Source organism: Rhamphochromis sp. 'chilingali', assembly GCF_963969265.1.
Source record: "Rhamphochromis sp. 'chilingali' genome assembly, chromosome: 20".
In the NCBI taxonomy this organism is placed as follows: Eukaryota; Metazoa; Chordata; class Actinopteri; order Cichliformes; family Cichlidae; genus Rhamphochromis; species Rhamphochromis sp. 'chilingali'.
This window is the reverse complement of record NC_137947.1, coordinates 28268612-28294483: the sequence shown is the minus strand read 5'-3', so window position 1 is coordinate 28294483 and position 25872 is coordinate 28268612. Positions and strand designations below refer to the sequence as shown.

At 41.5% G+C, this 25872-nt stretch overlaps 2 protein-coding genes across 2 annotated transcripts; both read left to right on the top strand.

Annotated features, from left to right (window-relative positions):
• Positions 1-288: 288 nt before the first annotated feature.
• On the top strand, positions 289-16948 carry plekha3 (pleckstrin homology domain containing, family A (phosphoinositide binding specific) member 3). The gene is made up of 8 exons (XM_080868770.1): positions 289-626; positions 6602-6718; positions 6812-6961; positions 9730-9851; positions 10167-10271; positions 11324-11367; positions 14942-15036; positions 15394-16948. Exons 1-8 carry the CDS (start codon positions 587-589, stop codon positions 15501-15503), a joined length of 783 nt encoding a protein of 260 aa, XP_080724896.1. The 5' UTR covers positions 289-586; the 3' UTR covers positions 15504-16948.
• A 3198-nt stretch (positions 16949-20146) lies between these two features.
• Positions 20147-24135, top strand: LOC308388526 (uncharacterized protein). The gene is made up of 3 exons (XM_080869299.1): positions 20147-20274; positions 20969-21045; positions 23355-24135. The coding sequence occupies exons 1-3, from the start codon at positions 20271-20273 to the stop codon at positions 24066-24068; spliced, it is 795 nt and encodes a 264-aa protein (XP_080725425.1). The 5' UTR covers positions 20147-20270; the 3' UTR covers positions 24069-24135.
• The last annotated feature ends 1737 nt before the right edge of the window (positions 24136-25872 follow it).

The window sequence follows — 25872 nt, the reverse complement described above, 5'->3', positions numbered from 1 at the left end:
ACCAAATTGTATTACAAAATCACAATTTCTACCTTAGTAAATTCAATTGTATGTATGACATTTTGCAAGCCTTGCATTTTTTAGGAACGTACATAAATATATTTTGCCAAATAAAATATTTATAAAAAATATCAGCGACAAAAACAGATATTAAATAAATGTAGAAGAAAAAATTATATATTTTAACTGAAACGACCATAAAATTGAAAAAAATAAATATTTGCGTAAATTCAAAGCAAATTTCCTTTTTGTATTTTTGCGTTCATGTGGAATGGCTGCTCCGGGACTCCGTAGAGAAGCTGGTGGTTTGTTGATATTTTTCTCCATCAGCTGAGTGGCCAGAAGTTAGCCGTCGAGTTTCCGAGCAGCTCAGAACAAATCAACACCTCAGCTTTATTTTTACCCGCTGACGCTGTCATTCAGCTGTCACAAACCACAAACGCTTCATTCATGTTTTACATAACCAGCGGTGCTACACAGAAAACCAAGGGTTACTGCGACCGTTAGCTACATATAGCTAGTGTTCGGCTGCAGCTAGCCTGGCTACGGAAAAGGCTAGCGACGTTAGCCGATGTGAAACGAAGACATGGAGGGGATACTTTACAAATGGACGAACTACATGACAGGTGAGTCTTTCTAAAAACTGATTTGAACTAGCCGTGTTAGTATTGAATAATGTCAGCCAATTTTATATATGTTACAAGTTTCTAAATTAGCAGGTTAGCTAACAAGCTAATATTAAATTAAAACTGTACATGTTACTGTGCGGCTGCTGTTTTTGGTTGTAAATTAATGTAATGTTGGATTTATTTTGTCAGAATTATGTTGCTAATCAGCGTCATGCCAATGCCAAGGTACTGCTGCAAAAACTTAGTTAAAGCATTAAAAGTCATGATATACCTTGTCGACATGGTGAAATGTAAGACATCACTAGATTGTAAATGCTGAGCTATCAAAGTATTCCAAGTAATTAGACGTGGAGAAACAGTAAATACAAGTTTCGGCATTTATTATGTTCACCGTTTTACCTACACATGGGTCTTTAGCGCTTAATTAAATTAAAGCATTGAAGAATTTAAAAGTCAGTTTGTCATGATCTTTAGAGACAGTTGGAAGCAGAGTTATTCAATCTCCACTGCATGCCAGGTTTACTGGCAAAAGTCATAATAATTCAGCAATTTACAATAGCCACATTACACAAATTACAAGTATGTTTTGAATATCTTCATTAAACTAAAGTTGTTGTTGGTGGTAGTGGTGGTGTATGTTTGCAAATCAAACAAAACAAGGTCATTTTGGTGAATGCTGCTGTCTTAAAATTATTCACCTTCTTCTTGGAAAGTGCATTTAGTTCTTTGCGGTGCACCAACGTGCTTTTAAGGCATCTCAGCCGTTCCTCAGATCCAAAGGCCTCAAGTTAGATTATATGAAACTCAGCTTTGGTAGATTTCATATTTGCTGGAGCCAGTAGTTTTCCCTGTTGTCATGGTTGCACAAACTGGGCTGTGCAGGCTTGACAGAAAGGTAGATGCATACAAATACCAATAAAAAGCATTATATTTGTCAAATCAAATGACAAAGTAGGTAGGTGAGCTAATTGCTGTGTATAGCTGTTATGGTCAGTGGTGTAAGTGAATCGATGACTAAAGTGCTTGTGTATGGAATCTTGTTTAGTGCAAGAAACCAAAATCCAAAGGATGTTTCTCAGGGAAGAGAACTACACATCAACTAAGCTCTAAGAGCTTTAATAGCGGACCTGCACAGAAGGCCGAGATGTTGCCGGTGTTGCTCAATGGAAATAAACACACACATAGACTGAAAAGAAGGTGGGGTCGAGTGGGTCTTCACAGAGTAAATAAAATTAAATACATTTGTGTGTCTAAACCTAAGAAGGAAATATTAGTGGATATATCACACCAAGGATGCCAGAAATGGAGCTCCCAGTTTAGAGCAAAGGAACTATAAATGTAGTAAATGTTTATCACTGTAAACTCTAAAATGTAATAGAGTAGAGTTTAAAGTAGCAAATGAGCTACTTAAATACAGGACTTGAGTGAATGTATTTATAGCCATCCATCCATCCATCCATCCATCTTCATCCGCTTTATCCGGAGCCGGGTCGCGGGGGCAGCAGCCTAAGCAAAGAGGCCCAGACCTCCCTCTCCCCAGCCACCTCCTCCAGCTCATCCGGGGGAACACCAAGGCGTTCCCAGGCCAGCCGAGAGATATAATCTCTCCAGCGTGTCCTGGGTCTGCCCCGGGGCCTCCTCCCGGTGGGACATGCCTGGAACACCTCACCCAGGAGGCGCCCAGGGGGCATCCTTGTCAGATGCCCGAACCACCTCAGCTGGCTCCTTTCGATGTGGAGCAGCAGCTGCTCTACTCTGAGCCCCTCCCGGATGGCCGAACTTCTCACCCTATCTCTAAGGGAGAGGCCAGCCACCCTTCGGAGGAAGCTCATTTCCGCCGCTTGTATCCGCGATCTCGTTCTTTCGGTCACTACCCACAGCTCGTGGCCATAGGTGAGGGTAGGGACGTAGATCGACCGGTAAATTGAGAGCTTCGCTTTTACACTCAGCTCCCTCTTCACCACGACGGACCAGTGCAGCGTCCGCATTACTGCAGCCGCAGCCCCAATCCGTCTGTCGATCTCCGGCTCCCTTCTCCCATCACTCGCGAACAAGACCCCGAGATACTTGAACTCCTCCACTTGGGGCAGGAACTCATCCCCGACCCGGAGTGGGCACTCCACCCTTTTCCGGCTGAGAACCATGGCCTCAGATTTGGAGGTGCTGATCCTCATTCCCGCTGCTTCACACTCGGCTGCGAACCGTTCCAGTGCGAGCTGGAGGCCCTCACCCGATGAAGCCAACAGAACCACATCATCTGCAAAAATCAGAGATGAGATTCTGAGGCCACCGAAGCGAAAGCCCTCCGCCACTTGGCTGCGCCTAGAAATCCTGTCCATAAAAATTATGAACAGAACCGGAGACAAAGGGCAGCCCTGGCGGAGCCCATCACCCACCAGGAACGAGTCCGACTTATTGCCGGCAATGCGAACCAAGCTCTTGCAACGGTTGTATAGGGATCGAATGGCCCGTAGCAATGGGCCAGACACCCCATACTCCCGCAACACCTCCCACAGGACACCCCGAGGGACACGGTCGAATGCCTTCTCCAAGTCCACAAAACACATGTAGACTGGTTGGGCAAACTCCCATGCACCCTCAAGTATCCTGGAGAGGATAAAGAGCTGGTCCAGTGTTCCGCGACCAGGACGAAAACCGCATTGTTCCTCCTGTATCCGAGGTTCGACTAGCGGACGAACTCTCCATTCCAGCACCCTGGCATAGACTTTCCCAGGGAGGCTGAGGAGTGTGATCCCCCTGTAGTTGGAACACACCCTCCGGTCCCCCTTCTTAAAGATGGGGACCACCACCCCGGTCTGCCAGTCCACAGGTACTGCCCCTGATCTCCACGCAACATTGCAGAGGCGTGTCAACCAGGACAGCCCTACAACGTCCAGAGCCTTCAGGAACTCGGGGCGGACCTCATCAACACCAGGGGCTCTGCCACCAAGGAGTTGTTTAACTGCCTCAGTGACCTCGCCCCCGGAAATTGGCGGGTCATTCCCCTCATCCCCAGACTCTGCTTCCTCCTCGGAAGACGTGTCAGTAGGATTAAGGAGGTCCTCGAAGTATTCCTTCCACCGCCTGACAATTTTCTCAGTCGACGTCAGTAGCGCTCCGCCAGCACTATACACAGTGCAGGTAGAGCACCGCTTTCCCCTCCTGAGACGCCTGACGGTTTGCCAGAATCTCTTCGAGGCAGTCCGAAAGTCTTTTTCCATGGCCTCTCCGAACTCCTCCCACACCCGAGTTTTTGCTTCAGCCACTGCCCGAGCCGCATTCCGCTTGGCCTGTCGATACCTGTCCGCTGCCTCCGGAGTCCCACAGGCTAACCAAGCCCGATAGGACTCCTTCTTCAGCCTGGTGGCTCCCTTCACCTCTGGTGTCCACCATTTGGTTCGGGGATTACCACCGCGGCAGGCACCAACCACCTTGCGGCCGCAGCTCAATGCAGCAGCTTCGGCAATGGAGACGCTGAACATGGTCCATTCGGACTCAATGTCCCCAGTCTCCCTCGGAATGCTGTTGAAGCTCTGCCGGAGGTGTGCGTTGAAGATCTCGCGGACTGTGGCCTCTGCTAGACGTTCCCAGCACACCCTCACTACGCGTTTAGGTGCACCAGGTCTGTCCAGCGTCCTCCCCCGCCACCTGATCCAACTCACCACCAGGTGGTGATCAGTTGACAGCTCAGCCCCTCTCTTTACCCGAGTGTCCAGAACATATGGTCGCAGGTCTGCTGATACGATTACAAAATCGATCATCGACCTACGGCCTAGAGCGTCCTGGTGCCACGTGCACTTATGGACACTCTTATGTTCGAACAGGGTGTTCGTTATGGCCAAACTGTGATTAGCACAGAAGTCCAATAACAAAGCACCGCTCGGGTTCAGATCAGGGAGGCCGTTCCTCCCAATCACGCCCCTCCAGGTCTCGCTGTCGTTACCCACGTGAGCATTGAAGTCTCCCAGCAGGACAACAGAGTCTCCAGGTGGAGCACCCTCCAGCACCCCCCCCCCCCAGGGACTCTAAGAAGGCTGGGTACTCTGAACTGCCACTCGGCGCATAAGCGCAGATGACAGTCAGGACCCGTTCCCCGACCCTAAGGCGCAGGGAACAAACCCTCTCGTCCACCGGGAAAAACCCCAACGTACCGGCAGGAAGCCGAGGGGATATTAGAATACCCACCCCAGCCCGCCGCCTCTCACCAGGGGCAACTCCAGACTGAGACAGAGTCCAGCCCCTCTCCAGGAGACTGATTCCAGAGCCCAAGCCATGTGTGGAGGTGAGCCCGACTATATCTAGCCGGTACCTCTCAACCTCACGCACTAACTCAGGCTCCTTCCCCACCAGAGAGGTGGCATTCCATGTCCCTATTGCCAGTCTTGGCAGCCGGGGGTCAGTCCGCCAGGGCCTCCACTCCTGGCCGCCACCCGGCACACAATGCACCCGACCCCTATGGCACCTCCTGCGGGTGGTGGGCCTGCGGGAGGATGGGCCCATGTCTCCTCTTCGGGCTGTGCCCGGCCGGGCCCCATGGACTAAGGCCCGGCCACCAGACGCTCGCCCTCGGGCACCCTCCCCGGGCCTGGCTCCAGGGCGGAGCCAGGTATTTATAGCATTAACTTAAATGTTGCTCAGAGGAGAACTGACAGCCACACACAACCACTGAGGGACATATCTTCTGATGTAAACCAGCTGCATGGTAACAGGACCTGAAGTGGTGTTTGACCTTAATGATGCCAGCATAACATGTCTATTAATAATAGTGGCGGAGGACAAACTATACACTGCTTGTGACCTCAAACACTCCCACTGTCATCTGCTTTTTGTCAGTTGGAAACTGAATGTCATCAGAACAATCTCCTCTGAAGGGACATTTCTAAAGAGACTTAAATTTCCCTTTTCACTTCATTGTATGATCCCTTGCCAAAAACGGTTATAGTCAGAGTTAGAGTTCAGACACTTGAAGCAGGAAATGGTCAAGATTTTTGGCTTCAAAATGCACTGATTCAACCTCTAAGTATGGGCCCCTGTCTTTGTCATATTTAATGGTAAACTGAATATCTGTGGATGTTAAACAATCGGGTTAAGGCGATAAGATAGAGTATATTCAGCAACGTCCTCTGCCTTGTAGAGTTGGAAAATTCAGAAAGTGGCTTTCATGAGTTTGATCACTATCTTCTCTTGTTGTTGACCAGTCAAATCAAGAAAACCTACTGGGCAATAATAAATAGGGATGTACCACTTACTAAATTACAATGTTTAAAATAGGAATGTGGCTGATAGCAGATGCAAATATCAAGGTCAGTCTTTTTATGTTCTTTTTTTTTTTTTTTCATTTTTTGAGCCATCATAACTTCATGTTTACAACAGATGATTATTGGCCATTATATCCTTATCAGCACTGATAACAGCCAAAAAATGAAAGTTTAAAAAGTAAGGAAGGAAGTGACGGGAGAAATATTGATGTTGATGGTGCATAGTTTGCCCACTAGTGGGAAAATGTCTAAAAAGGGGAAAAATATCAGCATATATAGCAGATTTTTAGATCACCAGATATCAATATTGGCCTTGAAAATTCTGACTGTCCAGGCTGTACATGAAATTTCCAGGTTTGCGAAAGACACATTTTACTTGTTTAAAACTGCAACTAAATTAATTTTACTCTGTGTCACAATCTAGTGCCAGAATCTTTAAAAAAAATTTGTTTAGGTTTTTGTTTTGTTTTTTGTTATGCATGTTTTTGTTCCATAACCAACCTTTTTTTGCTACATCATGTTTTTTAATTAAAATAAAAAAAAAACAAAAAACAAATGTTAAACTGTAAAATTGAAACTAAATATCATTTTAAAATAAACAAAACTCGGGTGCAATTTTGAGAATATATAAAACCTAAAAAATCATGGAATTATAAAGTCAGTGTTGTCATTGATTTTTTTTGTATTAAACATGTAAGTTTTTTTTATCTTCAGGATGGCAGCCTCGCTGGTTCGTCTTAGAGAACGGAGTCATCTCTTATTACGACAGCGAGGACGATGTTGGCAAAGGAAGCAAAGGATCCATCAAGATGTCCGTATGTGACATTAAAGGTTAGCTCCTCTATATCTCACCCATTCTCTCTCATGGTGCCACAAAAGCAAACATATCCATCACACTAACGCTCCTCATATTTTATGTCTCAGTTCATCCGACAGATACGACCCGTCTAGAGTTGATAATCCCTGGTGAACAGCATTTCTACGTACGAGCTGTGAACGCTGCAGAGAGGCAGAGGTGGCTCGTGGCTTTGGGGTCATCCAAAGCTGGGACACTGGACAGTAACAAACACAAAGGTAAGTCTGCAATGTCTGCTCTTTTTTCTCAGGATTGATCCGTGGGAAAATTACCTAACAAAAACTGGAAACCATTTCAGTCAGCAACAATTTAGAATAAATTACAAAGTAAAAGAACAAGCAGCCCAGTCTGCTAGTTCAATGTTATTCTGTGCGTACTTCACCACATGTCAGCCACGGGACAGCTGATGTGGCATAGAGAGACTTAAGAGGAAATGGTTAGCAGTTCAGAGATATTTAACAGCTGCTACACCAGCAGTTTTATCTGCGTGTTTACAAAGACTGCAAGCTGAGGTCAGGTGAGCCGACACCATTGAAAGACTCAGACCACCGTAATTCTTTGGCTTATCTCTCGCGCTCGGTCATTGTGTTTGGTCAGAGACAATATATAAAGTGAGAGTTTTATTACACTTTTTGTTACATTTACAGTAACAGCACCTTATAAACAGCTTGATTAAATATTTCACTTCTGCTATCTATTGGCAGCTCTGTATATGATTTGTTTGCTAAATGAGGAGGTTTATAAAAAGGAGAAACAGCAACTGCAGATGACAGCAGTATGCAGCATGTTAATGAAATTGTTTTATATAACCTGGTCCTGGTGTTATTTTTTTATCTTACAAACTAGATTAGTAATGTTTGTATTGCATGTATTGTCTTGTTTTATATTTAGTTTTATTTTATTTTTTAAAGTTAGGAAAGCAATATTTAGGTCAAGCCTGATGTTGCCTTAAACCAGGATGGACAATTATTTTCCCCAAGAAACTGGTTTTGTTGTGAAGGGCTACACCAATGAGTTAAATTTAGTTGTGCTCAATATTAATTTTATCTCTTTATAAACTGCTGCTGGTAGCAGTAGCAGTGGCTTTTACAATTAGGCAATAAAAACATGATATAGACATAATAAAAACTCCAGCCTTTCATAACTGTTTAATCAACATTCCCAAAACAAACCGAACAAATTGTATTGTTTTTGAAAAAATTTAAAGACCTTTAACTTTATACAAAATGCTTTACTATTTTACTCAGTCAGGATCAAAGTATGAGGTGGAAAAATGAAGGACAGTTGCATCAACAGCAAATCAAAGAGCTGTCTTTTTGCATCTGAGAGCTCTGGAATGTCCTCACATTTCTTCTCATAAAATCTCATAAATTTCTGCCCTCAGGCCCCAGACGCTTTTTAACGCTTTGCCCAGGTTGAGCTATTTGACAGCTGTGTGGTAAAGGCCACATGAGGCCAGGGCCATACAATGCTCAGGTCTACCTTAAACACTGTAAGGAATGATTCCCAGGTTCCTTGGTGCATCCTCAGCTATGACTTATCATTTTAGCCATTTAGCTGTCCACCTGTGGTCATTAATTACAGACTTAACCATTCATTATTGTATGTGAACATGATTCTCCTGTTGATATTACTTTATTTCATTCTGGAATTGCAAAATAAGCTGCTCAGTGTCTTTCATCCTGTGAGAGACTACTGTTGTGTTTTTTGATTTTATTTTGACACAATATGCATTACGGAGTGTGGATAGTGATATTGACTATTGGTTAGGGCTGCCACGATTTGTCGACTAGTCACGATTACGTCGACTATCAAAATCGTCGACGACTGATTTAATAGTCGACGTGTCGTTTGAAGCTTTGTAAGATCGCAAAAGACGCAGGAATAATAGCAGGATTTAAGAGTGTAATAACGGACTGAAACAGAAGATGGCAGCACAGCATGTACAAGGATGCCAGCTGCCGTTAAACCCCGAAGAAGAAGAAGCAGCTGTGTCCCAGAATTCATAGCGCGGCCCAGCTTAGTTTCCAACAATGGCGGTAGCTAGTTAGTTTTAATATTACTCTTATTATTCTTTCTGGGTCACAAAATAAACGTTTAACATATTTTCAGGCGAGAATGTAGCTGTGTAAACCTCAAATATCGGCTCAGTTTATCAGGACACCACATATTTTCAAAAGCGCTCCGACGTTTTCGGAGACGTCTGTTACCCACTAGCTCGATAGCTAGCCGGGGGCTAGGTCACTAGCGCCGTGAGAACACCGGACTCCCGGCAAATTGTTTTCAAACCCACCGCCGTCTTTCGCGACTCAGGTTAAATATATATGAGTCACTTAGATAAATTAAAAATGTTGTTGTTTGGCTTTTTTTTTTTTTTTTTTTTTTTTTTTTGTATTTTATTTGTTCCTGAGTAAATCGGTTTGTCTCAGATTAAAGTTATAGTTTTTACACAGCTGAATAAATGTCAAGCAGACAGCTGATTATCAGAAGTGTGAGATGCTGGAGAATATACTCCGGTGTCCTGTTATATTTTAGATAGCAAGGAGTTTATTAAACTTTACCGAAACAATCTGCAAATTTCATTAAAATTGAATAAACTATCATCTTGTCTTTATTTTTAGTTAGCACCTTAAAAGCTTAAAGCTGTAAGCTAATGATAGTTATATAAGAGCAGATGCTGCTGGTGCAATAAGCTGTAGTTTTACGTCCAGTGGATGATGATCTGATTAGTCGACTAATCGCATAAATAATCGGTGACTAGTCGACTATCAAAATAATCGTTTGTGGCAGCCCTACTATTGGTCATCTCAAAATCGAATAAGACATGGAGAAGGGTCGTCCAACTCTGCAACCCTTCCATGTACATTATCATGGAAATCTAGTTGTTTAAATATTTTAACATAAAACAGAAGTGAACAGTGGCATCATTTAGTTGATTCAGGTACACATTTATTAGTTTCCTGAACCCAACACTTCTGTCTGTCAGGTCCAGACTGTCTGAAGACAAAAATGTCTGAACTCCGCCTGTACTGTGACCTCCTCGTCCAGCAGGTCCAAACAATCCAATCACAGTACAGCGCTGACTCAGAGACCGCGCCGACTTCTGAGGTAAGAAACGGGGGTTCTTTTTACCTCAAACTTATCTTTACAATATTTCAAAGTTAGACTCAAATTATATGAGTTTCTTTTTTCAGTACTTAAATGATATTATTTTGCTTTATTGTGTATATGTGAAAGAAATTATTTAAAAAGGAGGCATTTTACCATTTAAAAAAAAAAAAAGGAACCTTTAGTGCACACAAAAGACCCATCAGGCAGAAAGATGTCTAAAATTAAATCAAAATTATTTCTCAGTTTGAAGCTTGAAGGTATGTGAGTAAAAAAAAAAAAAAGATGATTGGTTATTCGTCTGTGTGTCTTCAGGCCTCGCTCCTCAGTGCCACATGTGCCACTTTCATCAGGACTCTGGAGGAGTGTATGACCTTGGCCAATCACAGTTTGACTCCTGACCTCCGACCTCCTGAAAGGGTAATTTCACCTTCTCTAGCTAATCAAAAGCCTGTAATTTAGGTTTAGATTAATAAAAAAAAAGGTCAATAATATCTATTTTCTCTAACTCAAAAGTTGTTTAATTATTCAGTTACAGTAGATAAAAGATGTTTAATACAACATGAGTAATAATATTCAAGAAGAAACATCCTCCGTAAAATAAAATACAATTTTGTATCTTTGTTGACACGACCGATTTTTTTCATTTATATTCCTATGGTTTGTTCGAGTTTCACAATGTGCCCGTGATGTTCAGCAGTACAGAGTGCTCTGGTGCACAAAACCAGAGTCATTAGGCGTTCTGTAATTGGATAGAAATATTGTGTAGTTGTAGACTTGGCAAATAACAGTGTGGCATAATTGTTTTATTGTAGATTTTATTTTGTACTCATACACTCAGGGTAAAACATTGAAGCAGACGTGACAGGAGAGGTTAAGAAAACACTTGACCTCGAGCAAAATGTTATCTTCACTGATTAGTTTACTATATTTTTACAGTAAGAAAGAAATCGAACAGAATTCAATAAAAATGTTACTTTGATCTTTTACTTGTTTCATTTATAAACAGACCAATACTTTTTTTTATAAGGTGATGACTCTGTTTTGTATTTTGAAAGGTGCACCAGTCACTCAGGTTACCCTCACACAATGCACAAAAATGATCAAACTGTTCAGTCAATTTCCATTTTTAGTCTCAGACACTTTTCATTTCCTTTTACTTATTTTGTATTCTTTTCACTGTACTTTGAACATTGTAATACCAATACCTACAGGCATAATAAAAAAAAATCTTAATCTGCAACAGAATAATTCCAATAATGCTCAAGACGCAGGTCTTTATTTAGACGTGCCAGATGGAAATAAAAAGTTAACAAAATGGCTTAAAGTTTAAATGTTTTCTCATTTTACAGCTCATCGAGGGATCAGAGATATTTAGAACAAAAACAAAAGTGAAGGTCTTGAAATTGTTATCAGGTTTTAATTGAACTTAAAAAAAATCTAAATGACCAAATGTGTCACTTTCTGTACAGATGAAGCGGTCAATCAGTCACCCTGGAACATACAGCTTTGACAGGTGAGTGAAACACGTACACAAACCATCATGAATTTAAAGTTGTAACAAAAAAGAGGTGACTTAAATTCATTCAAAGTCACATTTAAAGTTTCTTGTAGACTATACTCAAGTTTGTTTATGAAGCATATTTATTACAAACATGTTGTTCAAAGATCTTTACGTGGGAAAAAAAACCCTTGGATGCACCAGGGGCGATTCTAGCTTCAAACTTTTATGCAGGCTCAGCCTCCAATCATAATGTCATGCACACAATGCCTTGCAGTTACAGCATTGTGTTACAACTTGCCTTTAAAAGCAATTCAATTCAATGTGTTTTCACAGATTTAAAAGTAATAAGCTGGTTTTAGGGTGGATCGTTTAGTCTGAGGCAAAGACTCGATCAGAGTTTTCAAACTAGAATTTTTAGGAGGAAGTTAAAGAACAATAAAGTAGATACAAACATGCACAGCATTGTTTCAGTATTACTACTTAAAGTAAAATTATTCAGTACAGACACTGAAAAATCATCCTGGACAGGAAGCAGACTTTTACGTGAAAGTTTTTGAATTTGTACAAGCTTTCAATCTGACCCTGTTCTCCAAATAAGAAAGGAATTACTGGAATGCTGATTTTGGCCTCCAGGAGGCAGAAATGTAGTATTTTAAATATGTCAATCTGAACTGGCACAACTCAGTGTAGACTTTACTACAGCAGGTACTGAAGAGTACTGGAGGATGGACACGTCACACACTAATTATTATTGTCACATATTGGCATTTTATAGTCCGTGTGCAGTGCTTTGCACACACGTCACCTTCTGACAGCAGAGTCACCATCTACCTGAGAGCTAATTCAACAAAGTGACTTGTTTTGTGTGTAGCATGATTGCCTTTTTAAAAAAAAAAAAAAAAAATCATGTTTTGTTGATGGATTCTGTAAAAAGTCTCGTTCCAATGGTTGGACTGAGATGCATGGCAGGACACTTTTTAAAGTAATGGTGTTACATACATCTGTTACTGGGAGATGTTAAAATTATAAAGTAAGTGCTTTTTCAATTGCTGATGACTGCTGCATCACATAAGAATGAAATAGATGTTAGGATATTTATCAGACTCAACTTCATTTGTTCACTTTAGTGATTTAAAATCTGCTGACATTAATGCCTAGCATAGACAGCAGGTATTATTAAAGCAAATAAAACCTGTTAAACCCTCAAGTGACTGCTATTTTAGCCACTGAAATGACTGAGTGGGTTCATTTATGACTCCATTAGATTTTGTACAGGAAACCTTTTTCCTTTTTCCTTACAGCTTTATGTGTTAATGATGCCTATACTATTTACTTTTCCCATGACAATATTCAGTTATTGTTTATCAGTAATATGTTTTGGGCACAAAAGCGTCAACCTCACAAAATGTCAGTTTAGTTGTTTTCATCGTGAGTTTGGGTCTCAGGTGTCTGCTAGTTCTCGTGAGCACCACTTCACTGCGAAACATCACTTTGCACATAGAAAATTACACCAAAAATTTGTCCACAGTGTTAAAACAAAAAATAAATGACCCACCTAACTACCCATTAACCCTGTCACACCTGTGAAAAGTTGTAACACCTCACTTGGTTACTTCAAGGTTAAGTGTTCATACGTCACTCCGCTTTACAACAGTTTCTACTCCTTCTGTACTTGTGTCTTGGATCTTTTGGGGGGGAAGCTGTTCACACACCATGCAAAAAATAAACTGAATATTTTAATTTTTGTTGTTGTTGACCTTTACAAATCAAATGTAACGGCTCTTCACCAGTTTCTCAGAAACCAAACTAGTTCTTTAGGTTTTCTCAAATCTGTTGAATGAAAATGACTGTGAGGATTTAAAGGTCCCTTCATTTTTGTTGCTGGTTCATTTAACTTTCAGAGGATGTCATTCTCTGTAAAGAGGACAAAAAGCAAAGCAAGCGATAAAATTTAAACTCATGATTGTGGAAAAAAAAAAGGTTTTATGTGAGATTTGATGTGCAATTGAACACATGAGACATCAGGATGAAACTAAATATTTACAGCACAACCTGTAAAGTCCAGTGTGATAGTGCTGAGTCACAAGACTGACAGATTAATATGAGTGCAGTAATAATGTTTACGACAGTGAGTGGCTATGAAGCAGCCCAGTGGTCTGAGTGGAAATTGTACAGTATTATGAAGATTATATATTGCATTTATTTAATGAGTAACGACAGCTTGTTTATGTTCTTGTGTTTTGGAGTCTGATTGTGTGATGAGCAAATGCTCCTGCATCGTCTCAGATGGAAGCGGGGCTTTGCTCCAGAAGCAGGTTTAATGGAAAACTGGAGGCAACTCTGGGTTTTCTGTTGTAGTTGGACTGCAGAAATCCCAGGTCACATAACTCACTCACTGGCTGCTTTTCTTCAACAAACCCTGAATATAGTAATGATATTATTTATTGATAATAATAATAATAAGAAGAAGAAAAAACACAATAATAATTAATAATAACTGAACTAACTCTGATCAGCTGATAACTAACTCAGTTATCAGTTTAATAAACTTGCTTTCTGTAAAGGAGCAGTTGACAGTCTAGATAGTTCATTTATTTTTACAGATTTTGTTATTGTTTCAACAACTGATAATTAAGCTGGAATCAGTTGGAAGCTTCGTATAAATATGTAAGAGTTCTTCTCACATGTTCAGGACTTCTTTAGCATTAGAAATGTTTATTTATATAATTTAGCACGATTCTGATTGCAGTTTGATCTCTAACTGGACAGGACTGTCGAGTCCGATGTCACTTTTGCTTGTTATATCAAATGTGATTGGTAATTGCTGAAATAAGGCAGTCTTAGTATTATGGAAAAGCACCTAATAAGCTGCCTTTCCATAATTCTAATGACCATGGCACCTAGTGTCTGCCTTATTTCCAATCTAGACATAAACATTTGCCACACAAAGGCTCATTTGACTGCAGTGCAGATGCGTGACAGGCTGTGCTGCATCAGCAGTGTAGTTCTATAATTTCAAAACATAATGATTTGGGGAAAAAAGAAGTTTCTGTATAAATGTCCATTTCTTAGATTTGGAAATAAAGCAGACACTAGATGCCATGACTGAAATTAAACAATACTGAAGCAAATGCTGTATGCGGTGGCTAACCGCCTAACCATGTTTCTGTCAAGGTTGGCGGGGACCACAGTATTGGGAAGTCAGACAAACACACAATAGTTGAAAATATTTCAAGTTTGGAGAAGAATTTGTTTGACACTGTGTTGCTAAATCTTATCAGCTGAGATTCTCCGTTGTTTGTTGTTTGAGAGGGCAGCTAAAGCTTGCATTGTTGCTTGTCAGGGTCAGGGTCCTGTGGGCAGCAGTCTGAGCAGAGATGTCCAAACATCTCTTCCTTTTACTTCTTGGTAGTTTTGTTCTCCTTCTGGCTAATAGGGGTAAATATTTGTGGATGACTTTTTTTTTTTACTGTTCACAAAACCTCCCCATTAAATTACAGCTGTAAGACACACTTGTTAAATAACACTACTGCGGTGAGAAAGTTTTCAGTTTCTCTCAATCTTTTTCATTACTCCTCCTCCTCAGGTCAGGTGTACTGAAGGAGTACGTGAGTGGAGGTCAAAGGTCAACTCAGCGGAGAAACCGTACCAACTCTGACAGCTCGGTTTATGATACTGAACGTAAGACATAACATCTTTTTATAGTCTGCATAAGTGACACTTCAGAACTAAATAAAGAGAAAATAGTAGAGAGACTTAAACACATTAAGTTTTTAAGTGATATTATATGAGCTAATTAGTATAAGTAGGTATAGTTACATTCAATATGAATTCTTACAACTGAGCTGAAAACATGTTTTGTATTCAGTACTGAGAGTTAAAGCCTGTATGACCCTTGGTTGAGTTTACCAATGGCTGTTTCAGTGAGTGGTTTAACTACGTTCTTTGTAGCTTTCTGCACTTTCCGCTGTGTAACTCGATTTTGAGAATCCTGAATGAAAGCGACCCACCTGTTAATATATTTGTTTTGTTTTCCAGGTTTGCTGCCTGCTCTCAACGGTGACTCGTCCTCCATTCCCGAGGAGAGGGCAGGCAGTGTGAGCCCAAAGACCACGCCCACTGACACAGACACTGACCTTTCCATCTGAAGACCCCAAGATGCCCATCCAAACCCTGATAAACTCTAGAAGATGTCACAAACGCCACCAGATCATTATTTGCTGAGATACTGACACCATTACACCAAGGATGAACATTTTCGTTGTAGGAACGTCCTTCACAAGCTGTTTCTCAGCTAATTGCCAAACAAAAGCACTTTGGATTCATTAGCTTTCATTTCATGAAGTCTTTCAGTTGCACAGTATACACTAGACTGACGGAAATTCAGTCCCAAGCTGAAGTTCGAGAAATTGAGAGTATGAATTATATGAAGCTTTAACCTGATGAGGTGAGAGGACTCCACACTGTTAACCTTTCAGATTTAACCATGGATACTTTTGTAGTCATGTAGTTGTACTTGAAGTCCACATCCTGGATTCAAGGAAAATTGTAAGTATCCCCAGTCGATCCAGCGAATTTCCTCAGCTGGAACCAGATGATTGTATCAGGCAGCTCCATGACGCAGTGTGGACACGATGAACTATGAATTCCTGGTTTCTGGAACAATTAGATGCCAGGGCTGCTTTAATCAGAATGTACTGAAGGTTTGTTGTGTTCTGAGGTTTGTTTGTGCATCCAAAAACTGACCGCAGAGCCAAAAGTTTTGTTCAGTGGCACTTAGACAGGATGTTGAAATCCAGCAACTGTGACGCAAAAGCATCTATTTTTCTGGCTTTTCCTAAAGAGCCCCAAATTACTTCTTTCCTCCCGTCTTCTGTGTTCTTCTTCCAGGCCTCCAGCTGAGCTCATTGCCGAAAGCAAAGGCAAAAAAAAAAAACGTTCTCCATCACTCTCCGTCCCTGCTTTAACGAGTCTGCTTGTGTCTTCAGATGTTTGCCAAAACATAATCACCTGCATTAAAGCTGCCACCTTTCTTTTTCCAGGCGGTCATGCTCAGCCTGGACCGTGTTACGCTCTTTGCAGCTTGTCCTCGTTTTGAGCCGAGTTTCACCTAAACTCTTAAGACAAGTGAACAGAAATACTAAATTTCAGATAATCTAGCTGGGAATGTGAGCAAATCTTTGAATTTCTTAATTATTTCCTTGAAGATGTGACCCTGACACCACTCATTTTAGGGTGAATATGAAAACTGAGCTTTTTAGCAATCGGTCACTGACATGACTGAAGCATTAATGCTAGCTCAGATCATATTATATTTGTGTGTGTGGTCACTGTGTCAGATTAGGAGATGTTTTAGAAGATGGATTCAGTTTTGGGATTTAATTGAGGCGGAAGTGCCTTCAAGCTGCATTCCTTTTGATTGCCAGCAGGGGGCGACTCTTTGTGCTGCCTAGTCTTTGTGGAACTGTGAAGGTCGTTTTGTAATTTACTAAAGTCAGAAAGGAGAATCATCCAGGTGCACTCGTAGACTTATGACTTTTCAGTTATTTGTCCTCTGTTTCTTGGTCACATTCATCACTTGTTCATCAAAATTCTCTTCAAAACAACCGAATGGTGGCGGATAAAAACTTTGCCTTTTGAGAATGAGAGTCACCACAGATGCCACATCCCAGTCAGTCACACTTGTTATCCAGCCTTTTCAAATGAGAGAACCAAAGTGTTGTGTATAAACTGACATATAGTCTGTTTTACAGTCCTGCGTTTCCAACACTGGCAACATCGTTTCTCTTTTGTTTTTGTCATTTTCAGCTTCACGGAAAACTGGAGAAGGTTCCGGAAACTGAAGCGTAAAAATCAAAAACCTTATCTGAACCTTACTGTGATCTGATCTCCTCTTTAAGGTCATTTTCAGCATGTCTTTTTCTTTCCTCCATTCTGACCACTCTCACTGTGTGACTTCACCATGGACCTCACATTAGTGCAAAGAACGAACATCAACTTTTACTTTAAACTGATCCAGAGTTTGTGGATGATCATCGTTGGTGATGAGAGCTGAATCTTTAGCTATGACCAAGCAGTTTCCAGTCAAAGACCAGAGTTTCCAAGTCCAAAGGCAGCACATCAGGTTGAGGAAACTTAGAAGAACGCTCTGCATTTTTTTCAACATTTATCTGGTTGTGCATCATGGATTCGTTCCCCAGCACAAGGCTGTGGATACAGAGTTCTGCTGTAACATCCTGAGGTGTCTGAGGATCTGAACTGTGGGGATTTTCAGCCACAGACATTCAGGCTTCGCTCACCACCTGTCTAACTCCCCAGATTTGCCTCCCTGTGACTGTGTTCACTTCCTGAAAGTATAAAATCATGAGAAGTATAACTGTTCAGACACACGAGAGGCGATCAAGCGGCGTCGCAGAGGAGCGAGTGCAAGGAGACAGCAGCAGTCATCTAAAAACTGCAGCCACACTGGTGATCAAACGTTTACAGTGTTTGATTTTCACATGTTGATTCCCAAAACCTTATCAAACTTTAAAAATATGTAAAGCTTAACGTTTCAGACGATGATGTATTGTTTGCAAAGTGTTGTCTTTGTAAATTTCTTTCTGAGGAGCTGCAAGGAGGAAAAAACGTGTTTGTGCCATTTGAAAAACTGCCTTCAGATAGTATCCACAGCAGGATAAACAGTGTTCACCACCAGAAAATAAAAAAAAACACAAGATATATAATTTTCTGTGGCTCAGACACTCTAAAGGTCAAAGTGACACATTGAGTGGAAGAAGACACTTAGATTTGTGTGCGTGTGTGAGAGACGAGGAAGGCTGTCCCAAATCTTCACACATCACCTTTGAAGTCTGCACAGTGTCGTGTCACGTCACGCCACGCTTGCGTTGTTGTTCAAACACAGAAAAAGTAGTCATGTGAAAACAAAGCAAACACAGTGATGCTCACCAACGTTCCCGGCAGAATACTGAACTGAAAAAACCCCCCAAATATTTGATGCCGTAGTGCGTTTGTGTTTACCTTAACGTCACTCGTGCCAATTTAGATGGACCACGTCTGTTGTATCCTAAGCTTTGTGAATTTTGTGGGTGTTTTGAAACAGACAGTTTTCCTGGTAACTTTACAGTACTTTCCCTTAACATCCATTTTTCTTTCATGTGGTGACTTTTGCACTCCAGAGTCTTTTTTAAAAAAAATATTTGAGAACTAAACAAGTGGATTATAGTGACAATGGTACTGCGTGTTGGAAACAGTGATGGCTGTGAAACTTTGAAAGCTGCAGCCTTAAATATATGAAAACTTCTTGAAACTTTTCTTCTGTGTATTATTCTACTCGAATGTCTGTTCACTCTCTGTGATGAAGACCCAGAGGTGCATTTCCTGTGTATAATCAGAGCTGCACACAGTTTAAACTTTGGATGTTAGCTTCATGTCCTGTCACTGACCTGTGATGTTACTCTCATCTGCAGAGAGCTGGTAGATCTGTATTTGATCATTGTGTGGGCCCATATAAAATAAAGTCTACATTTTGCCAAATTTTCAGACTTGATAGCACGACAACAACGCTTAATGAGCTTTTGCTTCTCTGACTACTGACGTGGTCCACCGGCTGGTTCGGGACATATTTGGGCCTCATATATGATCCATTTTCTGTCCAATAACACAGATGATAGATTAAATCGATCAAAAACTGGACTTTTTTTTTATTTTTTTATTATTGAATCACTTATTAATACAGTGAATTTTAAAAAAAGTTTTAGATTTACCTTTACCTATGGTCGTGAGCTTCAGTTAATGACCGACAGAATACAGTTGACACCGCTTCTCTGAATTGAAAGAGCCAGCTGACATAGTTCGGACTTCCAGGGGCAGATCCAGCACACTCAGGAGAGATTGTGGCTCTCGGCTGGTTTGGGAATTTCTCAAAGAGCAGGAGGTGGGAGCATCCATGCCCCTGTGCCCAGAGAAGCCGTAGACCATGCATAAACAATGAGCTGATGAATGCAGAGGAGAGAACTCATCAGAATATATTTGCTGAGCTATGTAAGAAGAATATTACAAACTCTAGATATATGAATTTTAAAATAAATATAAAGATGTTTTTCTTGCTGTTCTTTTGCATCCAGATATTGAGATCCCGCCCATATCTTAATGAGTCATCTTTGCAAGTACGGGGAGGCTGACTGTGTTACGTGTAAGCCGCCCTTTCCACATTTCCATGCTAAGCAAACTGTTTAGCTGTAGATTCATGTGTTCAGGATTCTTTGGACCCCCCCCCCCAAATAAATAAATAAATAAATATCCTGCCCTTAAACACCTCAGTCAACAAGCTCTGATGTGAGAGAGAAGCTTAAATATTACACTCCTGAGTTACTCCCAAATCTCTTTTTTTCTTCTTGCGGATTATTTTGTATTTGTTGTGGCCAAACCAGCAGAGATTTTCATGCCTTAACTGTCTCTGAGTGACGTAAGTGGTTGTATCAGATCAGATTTTCATTGTCTGAATAAAGAAATGTTTGAAACTGAAGGTGGTTTTTTTTTTCCTTTCATATTTAAGGGTTTATATAGACCTTTAACACGCATGCATATACTACCTGCCCATAAATCAACAGCAGTTTAAGACTTTTAATAGGAGCTTTGTGTTTATTCAGCTGGTGGGAGGTTGTGGAGGGGCCTGGACGATGATCCTGTTGCGTGTTTACAAAAGGTGTGTGTATGCATATGTGCTTGTGTGTGTCGATCTGTGGTTGGAAGTCGGCTCTTTATTTTATTTATTTTCTGACAGCGATGAGCTCAGTGTGTCTCTTCCTCAAACAGCACATATCAAAACGCCCTCACCTGACACTCATTTGCACAAAGACACGCAGGTGTGTGAAGCAGAAGTATCCCGGACCTGAGGCAGAGAACGGGGAAGCATGGGTGAGTGCGCTTTGTGATAAATGAATAACTTGTTATCTTAAGAAGTAGCAAGTACAAACTTTACTATGCCACACATTACGCAGGGTTAACAGCTGAAATTGGTTAGGACTGTTTTTCTCACCAATTAATCTGCTCAGTCTGTACTGCTGCAAACTGAGTGAGGACATATTTTGTTCTTTGACAGAAAAAATCCTGAGCCTGAAATCATTCATTAGTTATCAAAACGACTTTAAATCAAAATGAACATGACCTCATATGTTCTCAAATAGCAAATGTGAATTCCTGTTAATCTCAAAGTACTTGAGCCCAGACTCAGTCACTTAAATGTGATTTGTAACATTTTGCTCAAACACTAGTAAATAAGTGTAATTTCTCTGGTTTGTTTTCCAACTGGGTTCAGTTTTAATACGGATTATTAATGGGTTGGTAGTATTTTTTTTTTTTATTGTCAGCTAAGAAAATGTAACCATTCAACTTCTTGCTAGTGTGTTGAAGTAGGACAGGTGTTTTCAAATGTTGTGTAATGAGAGGCCACAGGTGATTGTGCGTTTGTATATTCATGTAGAATCTAGAATTCAACAAACTGTAGCTTCAAAAAAACCCTAACACAAATAACCACCTGTCTTTCTTTTTTGTTATGCGTGTAGTTGTGCATCTTATTTCCTTCACGTTTTCTTCTCCATCTGATTTCTAGACGAGTCTGGAGGACTTCACTCAGATTCTGAACAAAACACTGAGGACAATCAAGCACATCGTCAAAAACAATCAAAGGTATTAACCTATGTTAGTATTTAGTATTTATTTATTTATTGTCATTGTCAAGAACAATGAAATTGCGTTTGGGGCTTCCATACAACCCAAAAAAAAAGAAGAAAATAATAAATACCCCTTAAAACCCAAGTGTACATATTTAACCCAGTGTGACTCCAATGCAATAAGACAATCCTTAGCAATAATGTTCGTAGAAATTCAGACAAAGACCTGAGAAACATGACAAAATACAACAATGCAACCCATTCAATATTATTGTACTGTGAGATATGATATCAGATATGATAGTTATCTATTTAAGAAAGAGGGGGGGGGGGGGCAGGAGGGGGAAGAGAATAAAGATATGATGCACCAATGCAGACCAGTTCATTGCTATTAAGAAGTTGGATATGGTTATTGTCCGTGAGAGGGGGGCAGAGAGTTCAGGAGCCTCACAGCCTGTGGATACAGGCTGTTGGCCAGTCTGGATGTTCTGGCCTGTATAGACCTGTACCTTCTCCCTGAGGGCAGCAGATGGAAAAGGTGGCGCGCAGGGTGATGTTGGTCCCGCAGGATACTGTGCACCCTCCTCAGACAGCGAGTGGGGAAGATATTACTGATCTCTGGCAGACTTGTTCCAATAATTCTGCCAGCTTCTTTCACCACCCGCTGGAGTGCTTGCTGATCGGCCTTGGTGCAGCTGGGGAACCACACTAGAAATCCATACGTCAGAACGCTGCTGATGGCACAGTTGTAGAAGTTCAACATCAGAGATCTGGGAATGTGTGCGCTCCGCAGTCTCCTCAGGTAGTAGAGGCGCTGTTGGGCCTTCCGTACAACTGAGGTGATATGGTTGCCCCAGGACAGGTCCTCGGTCACAGTTACCCCCAAGAATTTAAAACTGCTCACCCTCTCCACCGCCTCACTGCCAATGAAGAGAGGCAGATGGTTGTTATGACCCCTCTTCCGGAAATCTACAATGATCTCCTTGGTCTTTTTGGTGTTTAAGACCAAGTTATTGTCGTGGCACCATGACTCTAGTTGTTGCACCTCTGTCCTATAGTTTGTCTCATCATTGTTGGATATAAGTCCGAGCACTGTAGTGTCATCTGCAAACTTAACAATGAGATTGGACGCGCAGGAGGAAATACAGTCATGGGTGAAGAGAGTGTATAGCAGAGGGCTCAGAACACACCCCTGAGGGGCACCGGTGTTGACCACAAGGGTGGAAGAGGTGTTCTTACCCACTCTGACACTCTGTCTACGGTTAGTGAGGAAGTCCACAATCCAGTTGCACAGAGAGGAGTTAAGTCCCAGTTGGTGGAGTTTGGGACGGAGTTTGTATGGCCGGATGGTATTAAAAGCCGAGCTGTAGTCTACAAAGAGGAGCCGTGCATAGGTGTTCCTGTGTTCCAAGTGCTTCAGTAATGTGTGCAGCACTGTGGCGATCGCATCCTCGGTTGACCGGTTCTCCCTGTATGCAAACTGGTGCGAGTCCAGGGATGGTGGAAAAGCAGCTCTGATGTGTTTAATGACCAGTCTCTCCAGGCATTTGGCGGGAATGGGGGTGAGTGCCACAGGTCTGAAATCGTTCAGACATGTGACATTTGACTGTTTTTAAATGATGTGAGAAATTGCTGCTTGAAAGAGATCTGTTGGTTTTTAAATTCTTAGACTGTATCCGGGTAGAGTTTGTGTGACTCACAGCTCAAAATATTCTGCATCTGTCAGACAAAGGTTTGTTTCAGCCCTCAATTCCCTTAAGTCAGTGTCCTCTGATTGGCTGCTCCTGTAAACAACAGGTTTGAAAATGAAGGGGTGGGGCTTAACCATAATAGGAATTTTCCTTCTGTATCTATGAAGCCTGAGTTCATTTCATCAGCGACTTTTCCATGCTCTTACAAACCATATTATCGTATGCGAGCTCAAGTTCAGTAACACAGGTAAGCAGAGTTTATCAATCCAGAAAAGGTGGGCCTTGTATTTTCTGTTGGGATTGACTCACTTTTAGGGCCAAATTCGGCTTCATTTTTAAGTCCTGGATGTTTCCAACTAGTCAAAATATGGTCGCTTCTGGATCCTAACAAACATGGCAGCAGTCAAAATGTTAATACTGAGGCTATAAGTCCAGTTTAACAGGTTTAATGTTTTTTCTTTTCTACAATATTTGTGTAAATCTGGGGAATTGCCAGCATTGTTTCAGTGTTGTAGGAGGAGGACCTGCATGCATGTCCTTATCTCCTGCTGATTCTACTCCAAAGTGAGCTGATACAACCAAATTTCCCCTTGTGGGACAATTAAAGGATTATTCTATTCTATTCTAACTCCAGAGTCTATCTCGCTGCCCTGACTGCTACAACCACAAGGCACACTTCAGGTCTCGGTGGGGGGGCAGGAGTGAGTCCAGCTCATCTGACGAAGACTTTGGATCAGAGGTTAAGTCCGACTCAGAAGCAGAGTCCAGTTCCAGCAGCAGTTGCTTTACTGGGAACGTCGTAGAAGAGACACCAGTGAGGCCTGTGTGTGAAGACACTGCTGAACCTGATTCTGGAGGGCAGGATGGTGACAGGCGAGCGGAGACATCTGAGACTCCAGAGGATAAGGGAAGGATGAAGGGGATGCTCAAAAGACCTCGGCTAACCAAGTCTGTCAGTCTCCTGCCCCACCCTCGCCAAGTCACCTCCACCCTTCACCTCCAGGTGCTGCCCCAAAAACACAAGAATGACACCACCTACACCATCTGCCGACCAGAGAGAGGGGGAACCTTAGGAAGAAGAGACAATATCCCTCCCTCTGTACCATTCCCATGCCCGCGGCAGCCACCACATCTTCAGCCTGACTATATTCCTCCTCTCGTACGTCAGGGTCAATATATACCTCCACCTCTGCACACGTTTCCTATGTTATATGCACCTCTTCAGGCTCCAAATGCATCCTGCACACATCTGCAAACACTTACTGCACAACCATGCCAGTGTTATTACTGTATGTACTTTCCTCACACACACTGGAGTCATTACAGCAGTACACAGCTGCCCTGGTAATACAGTGCCCTGCAGTGTTGTATACAGCCCTTAAGCATGTGAAAAAACCAATAAAGAAATGTGAATATAAGGCATTAAATTAATGTTTTGTCATTGTAAACAATAATGCAATAATCCTGTCTGGGAGAGTGGACCTCCCCTGCATACATCACATGCATGCAATCGTAAAGGACAGTTTTGTTTGAATCCTGCGTGGAAACCTCATCTAGTAGGAGGGGCTTATAAACAAGAGAGAGTCACATAAGGACTGCTCGATCATCAAATTTGTATTTTTTTTTATATTACAGTTTTAGTTAAATGTCATTTTGGGAAGTCTGTCCTTGAGTAAAGTATCTGTCAAAACGGCGACGAAATGAGTTACTTTTTATCAGTTGTAGGTGGGAGGCCTTTTCAAACACCAGGGTTCAGAAAGTACCAGCTTGTAATAAATTGTTCTGTCTTGAGGTGAAAGTGTTCGTGATGAAGCTGTAAATCTGAATTCTGATGACCTGCATGAAGAATTCTGCTACTTTCAGCTGCATTCACAAGATTTCACCAAAGCCAGTGCCTCTGTATCTGGCAGATTTTAATGCTGGACTCTCGCTCTGAAGCAACCCCTGAAGAATTCGTGTCATCTCCTGGAATGCTGTATAGATTTTTATTAAAGACATTTACACATCGAGCATTAATGATATGCCTGGATCCAGTAATATTTTCTCGCTGTGTCTCCTTCTGGTCTAAAGTTTCTAGATACACCACAACACATTCTTACGAAATTTCTTTCATCGGCATCAGTCAACATTTGTTTTATCCTTTATTCTGATTTTTATGTTGGGTTTATTATGGTAGTCTTGATAAATAACATCTCAGGTGGGAGTGATTATATCTCTCTCCCCCCAACCTGTGTTGTACCTTGTCCAGTCGTGACAGCAGTCCCTTCTTACAAATGTCAGAAGAAGACTATTGCTAATAGTTTTTGTCATTAATGCGGCTGTTGGGTATGAAAGATGCCTATAGACAACATTTGCAACCCATTTCAAGAGCACCCTATTTTCATCTCTTGCCTACCAATGCCTTCTTGTTTCTGCCCCTTACTGGATATACTGGGACTCGAACTTAAGACTCTGGCTCTAAAGGCATGTAGTCCTACCGCTATTCTATATCTATCTATATATACATTATTTGGGTTGGTGTGGTTACCAAAGGTTTTGTAATGTGTATGGTGTTTTGTGGGTGAGAGTGAGACTGAGGGTTTTTAGCATATTTGATTATTTTATTCTACATCTATCTTGGATATTTATTATTATTATTTTTACAGTGGATAATATCATCTAAAATTTTGTTGTTTTTTTTACTTTGGACCAAAACGAGTTGACTGATGGATACTGCATTGCTTAAATGGCTAAAAAGACCAAGATAAGATCGGCTCTTAGCGATCTGTCAGATGTTCTCATTTCTTTCCTTTTTCCTTAATGTATTCCATTATCCTCTCAAGTACTCACAGCAATTCTGGTAGAACATGTTACCCGTGATCTCACGTCATGCCCCGCACAGAGGAACTCGACTGTTACGAGGGTAAAATGCAGGTGCTTGTACGCTGCAGATAACACAACAGTCTTTTCTGTCTCACCTTCACAGAACAGCATTGGACGGTTTCCAAGTGCATGAAAAAACTAACAAGAGGCTCTTTGTATGATGCCTGTGTGGTTTGTTCCACCTACAGTAGCCACCAAGTTTCCAGATGTCTCCACTGCGACACACTGTTTCCACTATGGCTGCCAGCACACGCACAAACATGCACTGATGTCATTGATGGTAAAGGATG